Here is a 20,694-nt window from a genome sequence, read left to right as displayed (position 1 = left end):
ACAGTTTAAGGATAAAGGGGAAGCCTTTTAGGACCGAGTTGAGGAAAAACTTCTTCACACAGAGAGTGGTGAATCTATGGAATTCTCTGCCACAGGAAACAGTTGAGTCCCGTTCATTGGCTATATTTAAGAGGAAGTTAGATATGGCCCTTGTGGTTAAAGGGATCGGGGGGTATGGAGAGAAAGCAGGTACAGGGTTCTGAGTTGGATGATCAGCCATGATCATACTGAATGGTGGTGCAGGCTCGAAGGGCCGAATGGCAGACTCCTGCACCTATTTTCTATGTTTCTATGTTTCTATGTAACAATAATGAAACAATTCAGCAATTTATTCCATAATCATCATATTTCTGAATGGTCTCTGAACACTCCATTTTTTGCACAATTTAGTTTTGAAAATGATCAATTTTTATGTCTTTCTGCTGTACTGCTACCGCAACATAACAAATTTCATGGCATATTTCAGTGATTCTGATTCTACGCGGGTTCGTGATTGTTGGTCATAAATACATAAGGTCTAGAGATGAATTAAAGAATTTATTAAAGATTAAAGATTAGCTTTATTTGTCACATGTACATTGAAACACATTGTTTACATCTAATCAAATCAGCAAGGATTTGCTGGTGGAGGCAGGCCACAAGTGTCACGATGTTTCTGGCATCAGCATAGCACGCCCACTGCTCGCCAACCCGAGCTGTGCGTCTTTGGACTGTGGGAGGAAACAGTGGCAAGAATTGAACTCTGATCAGTGATCGCTGGCACTGTAATGTGATTGCGCTGACCACTACTCTCCTGAAGAGGCTGAGTCCTAGTAAGCTAGTGTTTGCATGTGTGCATGAGAAGGTCTAATTTACAGCAATGTGGGGAAAGAACTGGGGAATAGGTAAGAAACTCAGAGATTCCTTCCCCTAGAACAGCAACACGTGTGCTTTAAACATTAATACTTGTAGAGCTTCTAAGACCAATGTAAGCCTCTACTTACCACAATGGGTGAAGATGACATCAGGACTGCAAAGCTGGTCAGGTGATTACATTGGCAGGTGGTATGCGTGGCATTGAAATGGAGGCTGTTGCACCCTCCGGTGTCCCACTCCCCCTCCATACTGGAAGTGGAGTAATTCCAAAACACACAGACAGATCTGTGCCCCTTCACAGGCTAAGGTTGAGACAGAATGAAAAGGCACTAAGTTACTTAGCTCTTTGTAAGAATGCTGGTAAGTGTCCCATCTTCTGTGAACAAGACACTATATTGCTTTAACCTGAACCCTATGTAATAAAGTCATAGACTAATGCAGCACACAAACAGGCTCTTCTACCCAATATGGTACTACTAAGCTCATCCCATTTTGCCCATTTGCCCCAAGGGATCCCATCTGTGGTCCACAGACACCTTGTTTAATGGTAGGGATCAACACCATAAAAAAGGTTGGGAACCCATGCTCCAAACCCTTCCTATCTATTTACTTAACCAAATATCTTTTAAATATTATTATTGTACCTGCCTCAACCACTTGCCACAGACGGCTTAGTCCTCACATGCACTATCCTCTGAGCAAAGAAGTTTCCTCTCCAGTCCCTTATAAATCTTTTTCCTCTCACCTTAAACTTCTGCTTTCTCGGTTTTAGTTTCTTTTTCCTGCGAGAAAGACTGTGCACATTCATCCTATCTGTGCCACTCACATACCTCTATAAAGTCACCCCTCAATCGCCTGTGTTCCAGGTAATGAAGTCCTAACCTGCATAACCTCTCCCTATAACTCAGGACCACGTATCCAGGCAGAATCTTGTAAATGGTCTCTGCAGAGAAGTCAATCTTCATGCCATCAGCTTCCTCCAACCTGATAGTATGAATATGACGCGTTGCTCCTCCAAACTGAGTGTGGCCTCATCGTGGCAGCAGAGAAGGCCATGGGCCGATATGTCAGAATGGGAATGGGAAGTCAAATTGAAATGGCTAGCCATTGGAAGATCCTGCATTTTGCGGCAGACAGAGCAAAGGTGCTCAACAAAGCAATTCCCAAACCTGTTGAAATCACTTTATAATAAAGAGAAAGGGCTGGACTTAGACTCAGTGTGAATTCTTTCCATCTACATTGCCCACTCATCCTAAGGTGTTGGCCACCTCCGAGGGAGTCAGTGAGCACAAGTATTTTACTTTTAATGCTTTTAATTATTAGCTCTAATTTAATTTATTAAGTTCAATTTTATTTTAATTATTAGATATATTTGAGGAGTTGATACACGTTTCTATAAGAGACGTTGGAGAAAATTGTCTTGACAGATGGCAAGGTGTGAATGGCCAACAGGGTGTTGCAGAGGCTCAAGATACATCTGCTCAGAAGCCAGTCCACCTTGCAGGACATCTCTCAGCTGGGGAGGGTCAATTCATCTGGGTCTCTGCAACCTGGAAGGCAATTCCAGGGCGGGCATCACTGATGGCAAGTCTACGAAGCAGGCCTGGTCCCCCTCCCCAGCCACAGCTCCAGCAGTACAAGATGGTCAAATCTATTAATCACTGACATGAATATTACCACCTGATTAAAAGCCTTGATTCCTGTCTGTCACTTAACAAATAAATTACTTTCAGTGATTAAAAATTCCATAATCAAACCAAAGCAAGCACATTTATCAAGTCGGTTTCCTCGTCTATCAAATATTTATTAGTTAAATTATTCATTTACTTTGTGTTCAATAACTCATGTAAAGTAATGATTAAGGAGGGTGGTGAAACTGGGTGCTGGGATAAAGAGTTGGGATGTAAATATGTTCTTGTGGTGATCAGAACGGGCTGGCTCATCTCCTTTCTATCTCAGAATGACTAAACTTATCTGGTCCACCCTGGAGCAAAGGTTGGCTTTATTTGCATGTACACTCAGTGACCACTTTATTAGATACTCCTCTACACTTGCTCGTTAATGCAAATCAGCCAATCATGTGGCAGCAACTCAATGCATAAAAGCACACAGACACGGGCAAAGCGACGTTCAGACCAAACATCAGAATGGGGAAGAAATGTGATCGACATGACTGACCGTGGAATGATTGTTGGTGCCCAACAGGGTGGTTTGAGTATCTCAGAAACTGCTGATCAGAGACTTTCACACACAACAGTCTCTAGAGTCTACAGAGAATGGTGTGAAAAACAAATAAAAATCCTGTGAACAGCAGTCCTGTGCACAAAAACACCTTGCTAATGAGTGAGATCAGAGGAGACTGGGCAGATTGGCTCAAGCTGATGTGAAAGTGTCAGGAGCTCAAATAAACCCACGTTACAACAGTGGCGTGCAGAAGAGTATCCCTGAATGTTGAACCTTGAAGTGGATGGGCTACAGTAGCAGCAGATCTTGAACGTACACTCCGTTGCCAGTCCATTAGATACAGGAGTTACCTAATAAAGTGGCTACTGAGTGTAAATCAGCCATGATTGAATGGTGGAGCAGACTCCATGGGTCAAATAATCTAATTCTACTCCAAAGTTTCATGGTTTTATGGTCTTGCTAGATCACTCTTAGTAAAGCCTCATTTCCAACCTTTGAACTCTGGGGAGTATGAGGAGAGTTTGATGGCTCTGGGCCTGTACTTATTGGAAAGATGAGAGGGGATCTCATTGAAATCTATTGAACATTGAAAGGCTTAGACACAATGGACATGCAGCAGATATTTCCTATCATGGGAGAGTCTTGGACCAGAGGGCCCAGACTCATACTGGATGGACGCCTATTTAAAACAGAGATGAGGAGGAATTTATTTAACTCAAGGGTGGTGAATCTGTGGAATTCATTGTCACAGATGGCTGTGGAGGCCAAGTCATTGGGTATATATAAAATGGAGGTTGACAGATTATTGATTAGTAATGGCATCAAAAGGTTCCAGGGAGAAGGAAGGAGAATGGGGTCGAGAGGGATAATAAATGAACGATGATGGAATGGCAGAGTAGACTCAATGGGCTGAATGGCCTAATTCTGCTCCTATGTTTGATGGTCTTATGTCTTGTTGTATTATGGTGTAATGCTCTGTAAGGTTTCACTGCTAGTGTAATGGTTTCTCTGTAGCAGCAGTGTCTGGGTTATGACTAGAGATAACGGAGGCTTTGGAATATGCGCCGTCCAATGAGAGGTGTGTTGTTTCTTTCTTGTGTGTTGGAGAGAAGGGATTCACGGGCTTTCGGTTCAGGAGATGATGGAGAGGGAAGATGCCAGAAAGGGGAAGTCATGGACTGCAGAACTGAGCGGTCTTGGAATGGGGTTGGGAGTTGATGGCTGAGGGAAATCGATGGAGAACAAACGGAAGAGAAAAATGTGAGCTCCAACATGCGCAATAGGCTATTTCATTAAAATGGGCCCTTTTTCTTTTTGTTTTCGTTACTGACCCTATAGTCAGATTAAGAATTATAAAGCTCAGTCGTTTGCATATTGTGTACTGTTTGTTATTTTGGGGTACTGATTTGTAACGGGGGAACACCGTGCAGCATCCACCCAAATGAGATTTCTCAAGTTTGACTGGGTTGGAGGCTGTCTCCCCCTAAATTACTGAAGCTGGATGAACCTGAGGGTTATAATGGTCTTATGTTTTATGGTCCTATAGTCTTTCCAGATCTGTCTTAGTAAATCCCCGCTTGCAACCTTTCAACTCTGGATAGAGCAGTTCTCTTTGTCCCCATTAGAGATACAGATACTGACCTTCAAATGCTTCAGTGTAAATGTTATATGGTTCATAAGGTACAGTGTCGGAGGATTGGCTTTGACAGCTGCTGCAATGATGGGTGAGTTCATGGTATATTCCTTCTGTGGCACCGTCCCATTGACTTCCGACTCCTGGGAGCTATTAGCGGCTTCCAGCAGCAAGCCAATACTATTAAACTGCAGGAAAATGACTGCCACAGTCCCTAAAGGCACACAGAAACATCTTCCGTGAGTATTACTGACAAACAAGACATGGAATCATACTTGATCCATCGCCTGGAGTTTGCTTACCGTTAGAGCTGGCCCCATCATCCTTTCGTCCAGAAATACTTATATGATTATCTTCCAAATTTGCTTGAGTTGGAGGTTGCTCATCTTGATTTAGATCAAAAGTGTACATTTTGAGAGCTGTGGAAGCAGGGAAACATGTTATTAATAAGTCATGAATCAGTAACTCTGCCTGCTCAGACTCTTCTAAATATAAACATATATCGTACACCCATCAGCAAAAATATAACAGCACCGGTAAATATTCACAGGCTGCATGAAGGAAACAATGCTGAATTTAAAGAAAAATATATTTTTTAGCCAACTCTAGCAGAAGCTGATGGAAGTTGTGCATGTTTCTGCATTTCCTGACAGTTCAGCATTTAACATCTCAAGGTGGTCTGTGGAATAATGTCTCTCCCTCATCATTGAGTCATAGAATAATACAACACAGAAACAGGTCCATCCTAAACTATTATTCCGCCTATTCCCATTGACCTGCACCCAGACCATCACCCTCCATACCCCCCTCCCAAACATGTACTTATCCATATTTCTCTTAATGGTGAAATCAAGCTTGTATCTACCCCTTCCACTGGCAGCTCATTCCACAATCTCATGACCCTCTGAAGAAGTTCCCACTCATCTTTCACCTTTAACCCAAGGTCTCTCATCCTAAAATTCCTACTGCTGGAGCCTCCATTTATGCTCTAATGATATCAAAGCTGAGTCAAGTATGATGTTCTCCTAAAAGACTGGCTGTTGGTGGGTCCTCGGCCGATGTGGGATCCATATATTCGGCTGCAGTGTGGGCAATAGTAAGTGGTGGTTGTTGTTAGCGGTTGGGTCTTTTGGTTGTTCTGTCTCTCCATTCACAGGTGTCGCTTGTTCTCTGTGGCACAGTGGAGGTCACTATCATGTAGCCTAGTTCCCTCTTGAACAGATTTCCTGCAGGTGATTCTATTGAGCGCCATGTCTGCCCGGTTTTTAGATGTAACGTTCAATTTCTTCAGGCTGATTTTGATGTTATCTTTGAAGCATTTCTTTTGCCCACCAGGGGCTCACTGACCTTCCTTCACCTGGGAGTAAAGGATTTGTTTGGAGAAACATCCAGATGACATGATCTATCCATCGGAGTTGCTGTTGCTTTATCATGCTGTTCTCCTCCAGTACACTGGTGTTAGTGCATCTGAGCTTCCAGCTGTTTCTCAAAATCTTTTGTAAGGAACTTCGGTGGCATTGTTCCAGGGCTTTCAGGTGCCTATTGTAGGTGGTTCATGATTTAACTCCATTCATAAGACCATAAGACCATAAAGCATAGGAGCAGAATAAGGCCACTCAGCCCATCGATCCTGTTCCACCATTCCTTCATAACTGACTTATTGTCCCACTCAACCTCACTATCCTGCCTTCCCCCCATAACATTTGACACCCTGACTAACCAAGAACCTAGTGACATCGGCTTTAAGTACACCCAATGACTTGGCCTCCATAGTCATCTGTGGCAACGAATTCCACAATTCCCAGCCCTCTGGCTAAATAAATTCCTTCTCATCTCTGTTCTAAATGGACATGTCTTTATTCTGAGGCTGTGCCCTCTGGTCCTAGACTCACCTACTAAAGAAAACATCCTCTCCACATCCACTTTGTCTAGGCTTTTCGATATTCAATATGTTTCAATGAGATACCCCTCATTCTTCTAACCTCCAGTGAGTACAGGCCCAGAGCCATCAAACGCTACTCAAATGGTAACCCTTTCATTCCAAGAATCATTCCATGAACCTCCTCTGGACTGTCTCCAATGCCAGAATATCTTTTCATTGATAAGGGGCCCAAAACTGCTCAAAATACTCCAAGTGCGGTCTGACCAATGCCTTATAAAGCCTCCGCATCATCATATCTTTGCTCTTATATTCAAGTCCTTTCAAAATGAATGCAAACATTGTATTTGTCTTCTATACCACCAAGTCAACCTGCAATTCAATCTTTAGAGAATCATGTATGAATACTCCCAAGTCCCTTTGCACTTCTGATATTTGAATTATCTCCCTGTTTAGAAACTAATCTATGTCTTTATTCCTTCTACCAAAGTGCTTGACCATACACATCATTATACTCCATCTGTGCCACTTCTTTGCCCATTCTCCCAATCTATCCAGGTCCTTCTTCAGACTCCCTGCCCCTCCACCCATCTTTGTATCCTCTGCAAACATGGCCACAAAGCCATCAATTCTCCAATTCGTTGACATATAATGTGAAAAGAACCCGTCCTAGTACTGGCACTATTGTTACTGGCAGCCAACCAGAATGGATCCACTGATTCTGACTCTGTCTCCTGCTAATCAGAAAATCATCTTTCCATGTTTGTATCTTTCGTGTAATACCATGAGCTCTTATTTTGGCACCTTTCAGAGGCCTTCTGAAAATTCAAGTAAATAACGTCCACTGACTCTCCTTTGTCTATCCTGCCCACTATTTCCTCAAAGGATTCCAAGAGATTTGTTAGGCAAGATTTCCTCTTAAGGAAACCATGCTGACTTTGGCCTACTTTATCATGTGCTTCCAAGAACTCCGAAATCTCATCCTTAATAAAGGACTCCAACATCTCCCCAACCACAGAAGTCAGGTTAAGTGGTCTCTGATTTCCTTTCTTCTGCCTCCCTCTCTTCTTAAAGAGTTGAGGGCCTTTTTCAATTTTCTAGTTCTCCGGAGCTATTACAGAATCTATTGATTCTTGAACGATCATTACTAATGCCTCCACAATCTCTTCAGCTATCCCTTTCAAAATCCCGGGGTCTAGTTCTTCTAGTCCAGGTAACTTATCTACCTCCAGACCTTTCAGCTTCCCAAGCATCTTCTCCTTAGTAATAGCAATTACATTCACTTCTGCCCTTTCTGGATTTCAGATATTCTGCTGGTGTCTTCCACAGTGGAGACTGACATAAAATACTTATTAAGTTTGTCTGGCATTTTATGATCCTCATTCCTACCACTCCGGAATCATTTTCTAGAAGTCCAACATCCACTGTTGCTTGTCTTTTGATCTTTATTTCTCTGAAAAGACTTCTGTTATTTGCTTTGATATTTTTGGCTAGCTTCATATTTAATCTTTTCTCTCCTTAGGCTTTCTTTTTCAGATGCCTCCGGGTGGGTTTAAAGAGCTTCCCAGTCCTCTAATTTTCCACTAATTTTTGCTGAATTATATGTCCTCTGTTTTGCTTTAATGCTTTCTTTTACTTCCCTTGCCCTTGTCACCAACAGTTGCCTCATCTTCCCTTTAGAATAGTTATTCAACTTTGGGATGTATCTATCCTGCGCCTTTGGAATTGCCTTCAGAAACTCCAGCCAATGTTAGTCTGCTGACATCCCTGTTAGTGACCCCTTCCAATCATCTCCAGCTCCTCTCTCATGCCTCTGTAATTCACTTTACTCCACTGTAAAATTAATACATCTGACTTTATCTTCTCCCTCACAAACTTCAGGGTAAATTCAGTAATGTAGGAATGCCATCTGCATTATAAACCGAAAGTTGTTTTTGGACCTGTGGGTCACAGTCACAGTGGTGAGCCTGTGGAATTCATAGCTGCGGACAGCTGCGGAGGCCGAGTGATTGGGTATATTTAAAGAGGAGGTTGATCGATTCTTGATTAGTGAGGGTGCCAAAAATCATGGTGAAAAGCAAAAGAATGGGGTTGAGAAAGAAAAGATTAAATATGAAGTTAAGCTAGTAGAATGGCAGAGCAAACTCAGTGGGTCAAATGGCCTAATTCTGCACCATATGGTCTTCTGGCCTTCAAAAACTCTTTTCCTTAACCTTGAATAGGCTCCGCTAGCACGACTCAGGCAGTGGTTCATCTCTGAGTAGGTGTCTGCTGTTGAGGAGAAAATGTTGCCAAGGTAGGGAAAGTGAGAATTTAATTTCAACCAATCCAACACAGAAAATGCTGAGGACTGCAGTGGGCCAAAATGCATCAGCATCAGGGAGCATGTCAGCTTTGAGTGGCATGGTAATGTAGCAGTTAGCACAAACCTTTAACATCAATCACCAATTGGGGTTTGATTTCCACTGCTGTCTATAAGGACTTTGTACATTATCCCCATGACCACGTGGTTTCCTCCAAATTCTCTGGTTTCCTCCCACATTCCAAAGACATACAAGTTAGGGTTAGTAAGTTGTGGGCATGCCATGTTAGCATGTGGACTGCCCCCAGCACAATTCTCACAAATGATGCTTTTCACTGAGTGTTTTCGATGTTTCAATACATATGTGACAATAAACTAATCTCTATCTATAGAAGCATCTGTGGAAGGAAACGGACAATTGGCTTTTTGGGTCAAAGACCCTTCATGTGGATAACATCATTAAGAAAGGAATGCTGGCATTGGAGAGGGTTCAGAGGCCGAGTCCCTTCATCGGGACTGGAGAGGAAAGGGGAAAAGTCAGAAGAAGGGGAAGTAGTGAGAGATTGGTAGAAGATGACAAATGAGACCAGGTATGGGTGAAAGTGGGTGGGTGGGAAGGGGAGGGGGAAATGAAATAAAAAGCTAGAAGAGGATAGGTGGAAGAGGTAAAAGGCTGAAGAAAAAAGGAATTTGCTTCTTTTCCCTTCCTTTCCAGCTCTGAAGAAGGGGCTCATTGCAAAATGTTAACTGTTTAACTCCATAGATGCTGCCTGACCTGCTGAGTTGCTCCAGCATTTTGTGTGTGCTGATCTGGATTTCCATCATCTCTCGTATTTCTAGGTCCAGGTTGCTTGACTTATTCTCTGTTTCCTCTGACTGTTTGCTTGGCGTCTGACTTCAGTTATTAGCTCTTTGCTTAGAGCTAGTTTGCAGTGCTTGGTGATTACATGATCCATTTCATTAATTGATTCAAACCATGAGCCAAGTATTTGCTTCTTAATGTATCTAAGCCTCCAACTACACAAAAGCATTTCCATTTGACTGTGTATAAATAACACTTTATTCCCCTTGGAATCTCTCTTGAAAATACTCCTATTAAAATCATTTTATAAACTAAAATGTCCTGAGGTGCTTTGCAGTAAAAATTATCAGTCAAAATTTGGTGGGAACTACACAAGTGCAGAGTTTGGTGAAAGCGAGGGGTTTGGGAAAATCGGGTCTATTGACACAGGACATAGATGTCCAGGAATGGAAAACTCAATAGAGTGGTGGGTACAGATTAGCCCCTTACAAGCTAAGCCCTCCACAGAACTGAGCACATCTCCAAGAAGCACTGCCACAAGAAAGCAGCATCCATCATCAAGGACCACCACTCAGGCCCTTCTCAATTCTTGCTAATACCATCAGGCAGGAGGTACAGAAGCCTCAGATCCCACAACACCAGATTCAGGAATAACCCTTTAACCATCAGATCCATGAACCAGCGTGGATAATTTCACTCACCTCAACACTGAACCAACCACACAACCTATGGGTTCAATTTCAAGAACTCTTTTACTGTATTTATTTATTTATATTTTTATTATTTTATTATTTGTTTACTGTATTTATTTATTTATATTTTTATTATTTTATTATTTGTTTACGGTATTTATTTATTTATATTTTTATTATTTGCACTATTCGTCTTCTTTTGCATAATGGTTGTCTGTTAGTCTTTATTATTTACAGTTTTAATAAATTCTCTTCTATATCTTTTATTTTCCTGAAGATGCTGGCAAAAAAAAACAAATCTCGAGGTAGTATATGATGACATATACGTACTTCATTGAGAAATTTACTTTGAACTTCATGATTTAGTCCAAGTTTCAGAGCTTGGGTTCAGACAGCTGAAGGGGGGGAATGGAGACCTGGTAATTAGACTGGAACATGGAATGAATATGGTATTTATGAGGAAAGACTGGACTGGCTAGACTTGCTTTAGAGCATCAGGGATCACTGATCAGGATTCAACCCCTACTGCTGCATTTGAGGAGTTTCCATGTTCTCCACGTGTGTTTCCTGTGGGTGTTCTGGGTTCCTTCTACAAGTCCACGAGGGAAGTCAAAGGCCCAATATCTGCGAGTCCACAGGCTCATGAGAGGCTAGTGGCCCAGAGACAGCCTGTCCTGGGGTTGGAGGATTCTGTGTGTATATGGGTGGGAGGGAGGAATGGGGCTTGTTTTGCTGTTGGGTTTTTATTGCTGTTGTTCTGTGAACACGGAGGGCTTGCTATGTTGGTGCCAGAATGTGTGGCAACGCTTAGGGATTAACAGAGTGGACAGACAATGCATTTTTCCTAGGGCAGCAATGACTAATACCCTCTGTTTAAAGTAAAGGTTCTGCTCCAGTCAAGATGGCACTGAACTGCGGTCTTGTTGAGGTTGTAGCTCAGATGTAATTGTTTGCTGGGAGGTGTCCCAGCGCACCCTTAGGTTATGTTGGTTGTCAATGCAAACGATGCATTTCACTGTGTGTTTCAAGATTCAAGATTCAAGTATGTTTATTATCAAGGAATGTATAAATTATACACCTTGAATTTGTTTGCTCACAGGTAGCCATAAAGCAAGATGTTTGGATGTCCGTGTGGTAAATAAATGAATCTGTACCATCTATTCCTCAACCGATGTCAGAGTAAAAATCAGACTTAGTCTAAATTGAAAAGATTAAAGATTAGCATTATCAGTCGAACATACATCGAGACATAGAGTGAAATACGTTGTTTTGTGTCCGAGAACTGCGGTCGTGGCAGCCCAATGCTTCCAGTGCCAACGTAGCATGCCCACAACTCACTAACCCTAACTCGTATGTCTTTAGAATGTGGGAGGAAACCAGAGCACTCAGAGGAAACTCGCACGGTCTTGGGGAGAACGCACAAACCTCTTCCAGACAGCAGTGTGAATCGTACCCTGATCTGTGATCGTTGGTGTTGTGAAGTGATAGCACTAGCTGCTACACCACTGTACCACTCCAGGTTATTAGGTCAATACAGCTCATCAACGGGCTGTCATTTCTCTCACCTCCTTCCCTGCAACAGTACCTCACTGTCAATAAATGGATCAGGAACATCTTAAAATGCTAAAACATGCTGAATAAATGAATTCTTTTCGTGCTTGTTACAAAAAGAAATTGCTGTGTCGGATCAAAGCCCACCATCGCTTCAAGATGCTGAGTCTGTCAGCATGAAAAATATTGTCCGCAAAACACAGTATTCAGCAGCCAACTTGAAGCATCTTTGAAGGTTAACTACTGCAAAGGCAGCAGTACTACTCTACTCGAACTTGAACAGAGCTGCAGTGACAGGTTTATAATACAATCTCACAGACTAAACATCAACAGTATGGGACACATTACTTACTGATGTCACTTTCCTTAATCTCCATCTCTGCTGTGCCCCTCAGGTGCTGTGAGACACTGACTGCCGACGTTTCCACGGTATGCATCAACTTGGTGGCACTTTTTCTCCTGTCCTCTACAAGGATCTTGTTCCACGCCATCATCTCACTTGGTTTTACAAGATTGTTCACTGTTTTCACAATGGCCTAGAGCGCATGTGCGGGCAAAAGTTAGTTAGGATTTTAACATAAGGCATCATTTCACTGAATACTTGAGCAAACCTCCGCTGACAATCTGTTGAAAGTACACTGACTGTCAGTACTCATGTCCTTCTATAGATGTGCACTAGAGGCACCCTAACATTTTGCATCACCGCATGGTACGGAAACTGCACGGCAGGGGACAGGAAGGTCCTATAACAGGCAGTCAAAACTTTCCAAAGCATCACTGGCACCAGCCTACCTGCCATCAAGGACATATATACAGAAAGGTGTTGGAAAGGACCAGTAACACCATGAAGAATCCCACCCACTCTGCTGTCTGTCCCACTCCCTTCAAGGAGGAGGCTACATAGCATCCACACCAGGTCCACCAGACTCAAAAACAGTTACTCTCTCGACTTTCTGCACTGAGTGTCAGCACTGGTAAGGAGGGGGGAAGAATCCAGAATAAGAAGGTGGGGTGGGGGGAGGAGTATAAGCTGGCATGTGATAGGTGAAGTTGGGTGAGGGAGAAGGTGCATAGGTGAAGGAGGATGGATGAAGTGAGATGGGCTTGATAAGGGTCTCAGCCCAAAATGTCAACTGTCTATTCCTCTCCTTAGCTGCTGCCTGACCTGCTGAGTTCCTCCAGCATTTTGTGCATGCTCTTTCTTTTTGTTTTTTTTTCCTGAGAGTATTGTGCACCTGTACTGTGGAGAGCATTCTAACTGGCTGCATCACTGTCTGGTATGGGGGCAGTGTTGCAGTGGCTACCGTACAGGATCAAAGTAGGCTGCAGAGAATTGTCAAATTAGATCGCTCCATCATGGTACTAGCCTCAGAAGTATCCAAGATATCTTTAAGGAGGATGCCTCAAAAAAGCTATGCCCATCATTAAGGACCCCCATCACCCAGGAAATGCTTCTTATTGTTATCATCAGGAAGGAGGTACAGAAGTCTGAAGACACACAGTCAGTAATTTAGGAACAACTTCTTTCCCTTTGCTGTCTGATTTCTGAAAGGACAATGAACCCATGGACACTAGCTGACTACATTTTTGCTTCTTTTTTCTGCACTACTTATTCACGTATTTAAATTACTTACTGTAATTTGCAGTTTTTCCTCTCTTTTACTATGTATTGCATTGACCTACTGTTGCAAAGCTAACAATTTCATGATATATGCCGATGATATTAAACCTGATTCTGATTCTGTGGCTGTGATACTTTGGCAAGTAAGTTTTTCATTGCGCCTGTGCATGTATGCACTTGACTTTGATTAAGAACTCTGTAGTAACAACAATGGGCAACAAAGGGACAATGAAACACTTTTTAGGTTTGGTGTCAATCTGCATTGAAATTCAGGCCCCTCAATGTGGTAGGGTACTGGAGGTTGGGAGCTGGACCTATGGCGACTGTGGCCACAGGTAGAAGGAGATCAATCTGGCAGTTTGTCGGTACTTTTCAGAGACATTTTGTATTCTTTTGGAGACGTGAGGTGGCACACGCTGCAATTTAGATGTGGGGTCTCAAGCTGAAACGTTAACTGTCCACTTTCCTCCACAGATGCTGACTGACCTGCTGAGACCGTTACACTGCTTTCTTTAGGCTGTGGGAGACGGAGGAGGGGATGGATTGGGATGAGTGGGTTGGAGGCTCTGGAAGAGAAAATTATGAGGTCAAAAGGAGAGCAAATCAAGGAGCTATAAGACCTACTGGAAATTGGTGGGGGTGTTAATTTAATGTTCGGGAGGTGCAGGATGAGGATTTAGGTTACTTTACATCCCTTATGGAACTCTATGTCTTATGTCCACATCGTCCCAGTGATGAATGAGCTCAGATCAGCGTCACTCTAATTCCATAAGACCGTAAGCCATCGGAGTGGAAATAGACCATTTGGCCCATCAAGTCTCCTGTATTCTTCTACATATCAACCTCTACTTTAAATATTCCCAATGACTTGGCCTCCATAGACATCCATGGCAATGAATTCCACAGATTCACCACCCCCTAGCTAAAGAGATCCCTCCTCATCTCTGTTCTAAAGGGATGTCCTTCTATTCTAACATGGTGCCCTCTGACCCTAGACTCCCCCACTATAAGAAATATCCTCTCCATGTCAATGTACTCCCTGTAATGTACTAAAAGGAGATTGACAGAGAGAAAGTAACACCATTTCAAGAGTCCCAGATGTGGAACACACCTGTTTGAATTTTCTCATTGGCATGGTTGTAATTTAACTTCAGGCATGGAAAAAATTGATTATCGTCAGCATAATGATAAATTTAATTGAATTTGAATCCAAATATTAGAAAGTCATGCTAGGTCACTTGTACCACAGACGAGAAATGGATCAGGTGTGTTCTCTATAAATACCCAGTTAAGCACAAGCTTGGTTTGTGCTTTGGTCAGGGGCCACCTGGGGATATCTCATGCAGTAGGCTTATTCCTGGGGAAGGAAATGGGACACCCAACAGTATGAATTCAAGTCCCTGCAAGTATCTAAGGCACATTACATAATACACAGAACAGTACAGCACTGTACAGGGCCACGAAGATGTGCCAACTTTTAATCTATTCCAAGATCAATCTAAACCTTCTCTCCTACATAACCATCCATCCATGTGCCTACCTAAGAGATTTTTAAATGTCCCTGAGGAATTTGCCCTTACCACCACCCCTGTTTGTACTACACACTCACCACTCTGTGTGTGTGCAAAAAAACCTCTGACATCACCCTCCGCCAATCTATTCTCTATTCGCCTTAAAATTATGCTCTCTCCTATTAGTCATTTCCACCCTGAAAAAAAAAGATGCTGGCTATCCAGTCTATCTGTGCCTCATTATTTTATACACCTCTGTCAAGTCGCTTCTCGTCCTCCTTCACTCCAACGCATCTGCGAATATGAACTTTCCTCTATTCGGGACATTTACAGCAGCAGGTGCGCGAAAAAGGACCCAGAGGAACATCAGGGTCTCCAGCCACCTCTATCACAAAATATCAGCACCTGTCAGCTGCTACCTTCTGGCAAACAGTACTGCAGCATTAAGGCCAGGACCAACTGGTTCCGGGGCAGCTTCTTTCACCAGGCCATCAGATTTATCAATACACATTGATCTGATTGTGTATCAGACTGTACATTGATCTGATTGTGTAACAGACTGTACATTGATCTGATTGTGTATCAGACTGTACATTGATCTGATTGCATATCTGACTGTACATTGATCTGATTGTGTATCAGACTGTACATTGATCTGATTGCATATCAGACTGTACATTGATCTGATTGTGTATCTGACTGTACATTGATCTGATTGAATATCAGACTGTACATTGATCTGATTGTGTATCGGACTGTACATTGATCTGATTGCATATCAGACTGTACATTGATCTGATTGTGTATCTGACTGTACATTGTATCTGATGTACATAGATGTATACAAAACAATGATGTATACATTCTCAGTGTTTGGACAATATCCTCCCACATTTCCCCTCTTTATTGCTTGTACATTGTGATGGAGACACAACGTAAAGATTTTTACTCCCTTTGGATGTAAGAAATAAAATAAATTCAAATACAGGATCAAAGCCCTGGCTTACTCAACCTTTCCCCATAAGAAATGCTCTCAAATCCAAGCAGCATCCTGGTAAATCTCCTCAGTATCCTCTCTAAAGCTTTCACATCCTTTCTATAATGAGGTGATCAGAACTGAACACAATACTCTAGGTGTGGTCTAACCTGGGTTTTATAGAGTTGCAACATTACACACAGTTAAAAAAAAAGAGTCTTGCATGAACAATATCTGTACAGTGCTTCTCTCTTATTTTTGATTTTGTTGTATGAAAATTAACTGCCTTTACAGCACCAGTCCTCAAATAGGAATTTCTACCCCACCCACAAGTGTTTGTCCATTGGAATGACCTACGTTGATGGTTATGTTGGCAATGGCTGCTGTATTGGGTAGAGTCTCGTTGATCACACTCAGAGATGGCGTTGATCGTAAGAGGACTTCTGTGTATAAAAGAACGTCGGTTGTGGTCAGGCCTCTCGTGGTGTTCTTGGCTATTTCTTCCAGCGCGGTCTGTGATTCTCTGAATCTGCTCAGCTGTTAAAACACATCAAAGCTGGCAGATTACAAAATAACATAAAATGAAACAGAACCGAGATAGAGATCCCCTGGTCCTCACCTTCCATCTGCATCCATCCTTTTATCTTTCATCATTCCATCAGTTGCAATGGGATCTCACCAGTGTTCATATCTTCCCCTCCCTAGCCCTTTCCACCTTCTACAGGGGTCCCACTCTCCATCAGTCTATGGTCTGCTTGTCCTTCCCCACCCCTTTCAATCTTCTATAGGGACCACTCCCTGTATGAGTCCCTGGTCCAACTTGTTCTTCCTCACTCCTTTCTACCTTCTACAGGGACCACATGCTCCATCACTCCCTGGTCTGCTTGTCCTTTCTCACCCCTTTCCACCTTCCACAGGGACCACTCCCTCTATGAGTCCCTGGTCCAACTTCTCCTTCCTCACCCCACCACTCCCTTTTCTTTTCCTCGCCTGCCTTCACCTCTCTCTGTTGCAACACACACAAAATGCTGGAGAAACTCAGCAGGTCAGGCAGCATCTATGGAAATGAATAGACAGTCGGCATTTTGGACTGAGACCCTTCATTAAAACTGGAAAGGAAGTGGGAAGATGCCAGAATATAAAGATGGGGGAGGGGAAGGAGGACAAGCTAGAAGGTGGTAGGAAGAGATGTAAAGGGCTGAAGAAGAAATCTGATAGAAGAGGAGAGTGGATCATGGAGAAAAGGAAGAATGAGAGGCACAATGGGGAGCTGATAGGCAGATGAGAAGAAGAGGCCAGAATGGGAAATAGAAGAAAAAGGAAGGAAGAGGAGAAAAGGAAAATATACTGGAAGGGGAAATCGATGCTCCCTCTGGTGTCTCTCCTCCTTCACTCTATCCCATAGTTAACCCTCCTCTCAGTACTATACCTGTTCCTCCTATCATCTCCCAGCTTCTCACTCTTCTCTTTCCCACCTCACACACTTTTCCCCTCATCTGGCTTCACCTATCACCTGCCAGCATGTACTTCTTCTCTTACTTCAACCCCCTTTCTGTCTTCTTCCTCCTTCCTTTCCTGTCCTGATGAAGGGTCTTAGCCTGAAACACTCTCCATAGATGCTGCCTGACCTACTGAGTCCCTCCACCGTTTTGTGTGTGTTACACATCCCTCGCTAAACTGTCATCCTTGGATTTGTCCACTGCTAGGGTATGGCCCAATGCAAACTAAAAGAATAACATCTCAAATTCTGCCTAGGTCATCTACATCCCGTGATATAACATAGAAATTTGCAATTTCAAGTAACCTTTATGTCCTATGTTCCCCTCTCTCTTGTGCTGACCTGCCTCCCTTCCTCCCATCACCTATCTTCAGCCTCTTCCCTCTCCACATCCACTCTATCTAGGCCTTTCATAGTTTTCAATGAGATGCCCACTCTTTCTTCTAAATTCCAGTGACTATAGGCTCAGAGCCATCAAATGCTCCTCTAAAATTAATCCTTTCACTCCTGGGATCATTCTCATGAACCTCCTCTAGACTCTCTCCAGTGCCAGCACATCCTTTCATAGATACGATGCCCACAAGGGAGGAGGGGATTTCAATCAGGTCCACTGCCCAAGTAGAAAAGGCAGCAACAGGTTGCTACAGCAAGAACGAGCTTTGACCTGAGACCAATCAGCTTTTTGGGATTGTCTAGCAAGAGCAGATTAAAGGAAGGCAGGGGCAGGAGCAGTGGCCATCATCACAGTGACTGTTGTCTGAGTGGACAGAGCCTGAGTGGTGATTGTGAGGCTTTAGCTCTTTGAGGCTTCTGTCAGAGAAAGCAAAGGAAGGAAAAGCTCAAGGTTAAGGTTCTTTTCTTTTTCCCTTCTTTATATCTGCTCAGTTAGGATAGTATGGATGCCAGGCAGGATAGTTGAATGCTCCTCTTGTGGGCTGTGGGAAGAACCTGATGACTACAACTGCAAGAAGTGCAACCAGCTGCAGCTTCTAACAGTCTGTATTAAGGAGTTAGAGCTGGAACTGGATGAACTCCGGATCATCCGGGAGATTGACAGGGTGATAGAGAGATGGTTGCACCCAAGGTTCAGAGCACAGGAAACAGGGTGACAGTCAGGAAGAGCAAAGGGGTTAAGGAGCCAATACAGTGTACCCCTCTGGCCATCCCCCTCTACAACAGGTATATCACTTTGGATGTGGGGGAGTGGGATGATCCAACAGAGAAAAGTCAGTGATTGGGTCTCTGGCACTGAGTCTGCCTCTGTGTCTCAGAAGGGAAGTGGGGAAGAAGAGGCATGCTGTGGTGATAGGAGATTTGTTAGTTAGGGGAATGGACAGGAGGTTCTGTGGGTGAGAACGAGTTTCCTGGATGGTATGTTGCCTCCCAGCTTCCAGGGTCTAGGGCATCTCAGACCAAGTCCTCAAGTGGAAGGGTGTACACCCAGATACATTGTCCATGTAGGTACCAATGACATGGGTAGGACGAGTGACGAGGTCCTGCATAGGGAGTTCAGGGATTTGGGTGCTATGTTCAAGTGCAGGACCTCCAGGATTGAGAGCTCAGAATTGCTATCCATGCCACGTACTAGTGAGGCCAGAACTAGGAAGATTAAATAGCTTAATACGTGGCTAAGGAGCTGGTGTAGGAGGGAGGGCATAAGATTTTTGGATCATTGGGCTCTCTTTCAGTGAAGGTGGTTTGTACCTGAACTGCAGGGGGACTAATATCCTAGTGGGAAGGTTTGTTGATGCTGCACGGTTCCGTTTAAATGAATCACCTGGACCTGATGATGTACACCTCAGGGTTCTAAAAGAGGTGGTCGAAGAGATTGTGGAGGCGTTAGTAATGATCTTTCAAGAATCAATAGATCATGAAATGGTTGCAGAAGACCGAAAAATTGCAAATGTCACTCCACTCTTCAAGAAGGGAGAGAGGCATGAGAAAGGAGACTATAGTCTAGTTAGTCTGACCTCAGTGGCTGGGAAGATTTTGGAGTCAATTACTGAGGATGAGAGCTCAGGGTACTTGGAGGCACATTATAAAATAGGCGGTAGTCAGCAGGCTTTCTTCAAAGGAAACCTTACCTGAAAAATCTGCTGGAATTCTTTGAAGAAATAACAAGCCGGATAGGCAAAGGAGATATTCAGAAAGACTTTGACAAGATACCATACATGAGGCTGCTTAACAAGCTAGAGCCTATGGTATTACAGAAAAGATTCTAGCTTGGCTTAAGCAGTGGTTGATCGGCAAGAGGCAAAGAGTGGGAGCAAAAGGAGTCTTTTCTGGTTGGCTGCCAGTGACTAGTGGTGTTCCACAGGGGTCTATGTTGGGTCCAATTCTTTTTACGTTATATGCCAATGATATGGATGATGGAATTGATGGCTTTGTTGCAAAGTTTGCATATGATATGAAGTCAAGAGGAGGCACAGGAAGTTTCAAAGAAGTAGAGAGGCTACAGAAGGAGTTAGACAGATCAGGAAAATGGGCAAAGAATTGGCAGATGGAATACAGTGACGGGAAGTGTATGGTCATGCACTTTAGTAGAAGAAATGAAAGGGTTGACTACTTTCTAAATAGAGAGGAAATACAAAAAAACTGATGCACAAAGTGGCTTGGGAGTCCTTGTGCAGGATTCCCTAAAGGTTAATTTGTAGGTTGAGTCTGTGGTAAGGAAGGCAAATGCAATGTTAGCATTCATATCAAATAGACTAGAATATAAAAGCAAGGATATAATGTAGAGACTTTATAAACTCACTGGTGAGGCCTCACGTGGATTACCGTGAGCAGGTTTGGGCTGCTTATTGTAGAAAGGATGTGCTGATACTGGAGAGGGTTCAAAGGAGGTTCACGAAAATGATTCCAGGATTGAATCGTTTGTCATATGAAGGATATTTGATGGCTCTGGGTTTGCTTTCACTAGAATTCAGAAGAATAAGAGGTGACCTAATTGAAACCTATTGAATGGGAAAGGCTTGAAAGCATGTGCATTGGATTCAAGGACAATTTCTGTACTGTTGTTATAAAACTATTGAATATGATGGACTCCTAACCTCAGAGTTCACTTCTGACTTTGTACATTATTGTTGTCCTGCACTGTACTTTCTCAGCAACTGGAGCACTTTATTTTGTGTTCTGTTATTGTTCACCCTTGCCCTTCCTCACGGCGTTTGGGCCAACAATGTTTAACCTC

At 43.1% G+C, this 20,694-nt stretch overlaps 1 protein-coding gene across 1 annotated transcript in view; it reads right to left on the bottom strand.

Annotated features, from left to right (window-relative positions):
• adgrl4 (adhesion G protein-coupled receptor L4) overlaps window positions 1-20,694 on the bottom strand; it is a 154,049-nt gene that overhangs the window by 64,608 nt on the left and 68,747 nt on the right. Inside the window, exons 5-9 of the mRNA XM_073062561.1 lie at window positions 16,364-16,543; window positions 12,251-12,434; window positions 4,975-5,091; window positions 4,681-4,886; window positions 984-1,157 (exon numbers count right to left, since the gene is read on the bottom strand). Coding sequence (XP_072918662.1) covers window positions 984-1,157; window positions 4,681-4,886; window positions 4,975-5,091; window positions 12,251-12,434; window positions 16,364-16,543 — 861 coding nt within the window. The remainder of the gene's footprint in view (window positions 1-983; window positions 1,158-4,680; window positions 4,887-4,974; window positions 5,092-12,250; window positions 12,435-16,363; window positions 16,544-20,694) is intronic.

The sequence above is a fragment of the Hemitrygon akajei genome, chromosome 12 (genome assembly GCF_048418815.1).
Source record: "Hemitrygon akajei chromosome 12, sHemAka1.3, whole genome shotgun sequence".
Classification (NCBI taxonomy): domain Eukaryota; kingdom Metazoa; phylum Chordata; class Chondrichthyes; order Myliobatiformes; family Dasyatidae; genus Hemitrygon; species Hemitrygon akajei.
The sequence above is the reverse complement of the archived record's forward strand: the minus strand, read 5'-3'. Positions and strand labels throughout refer to the sequence as shown.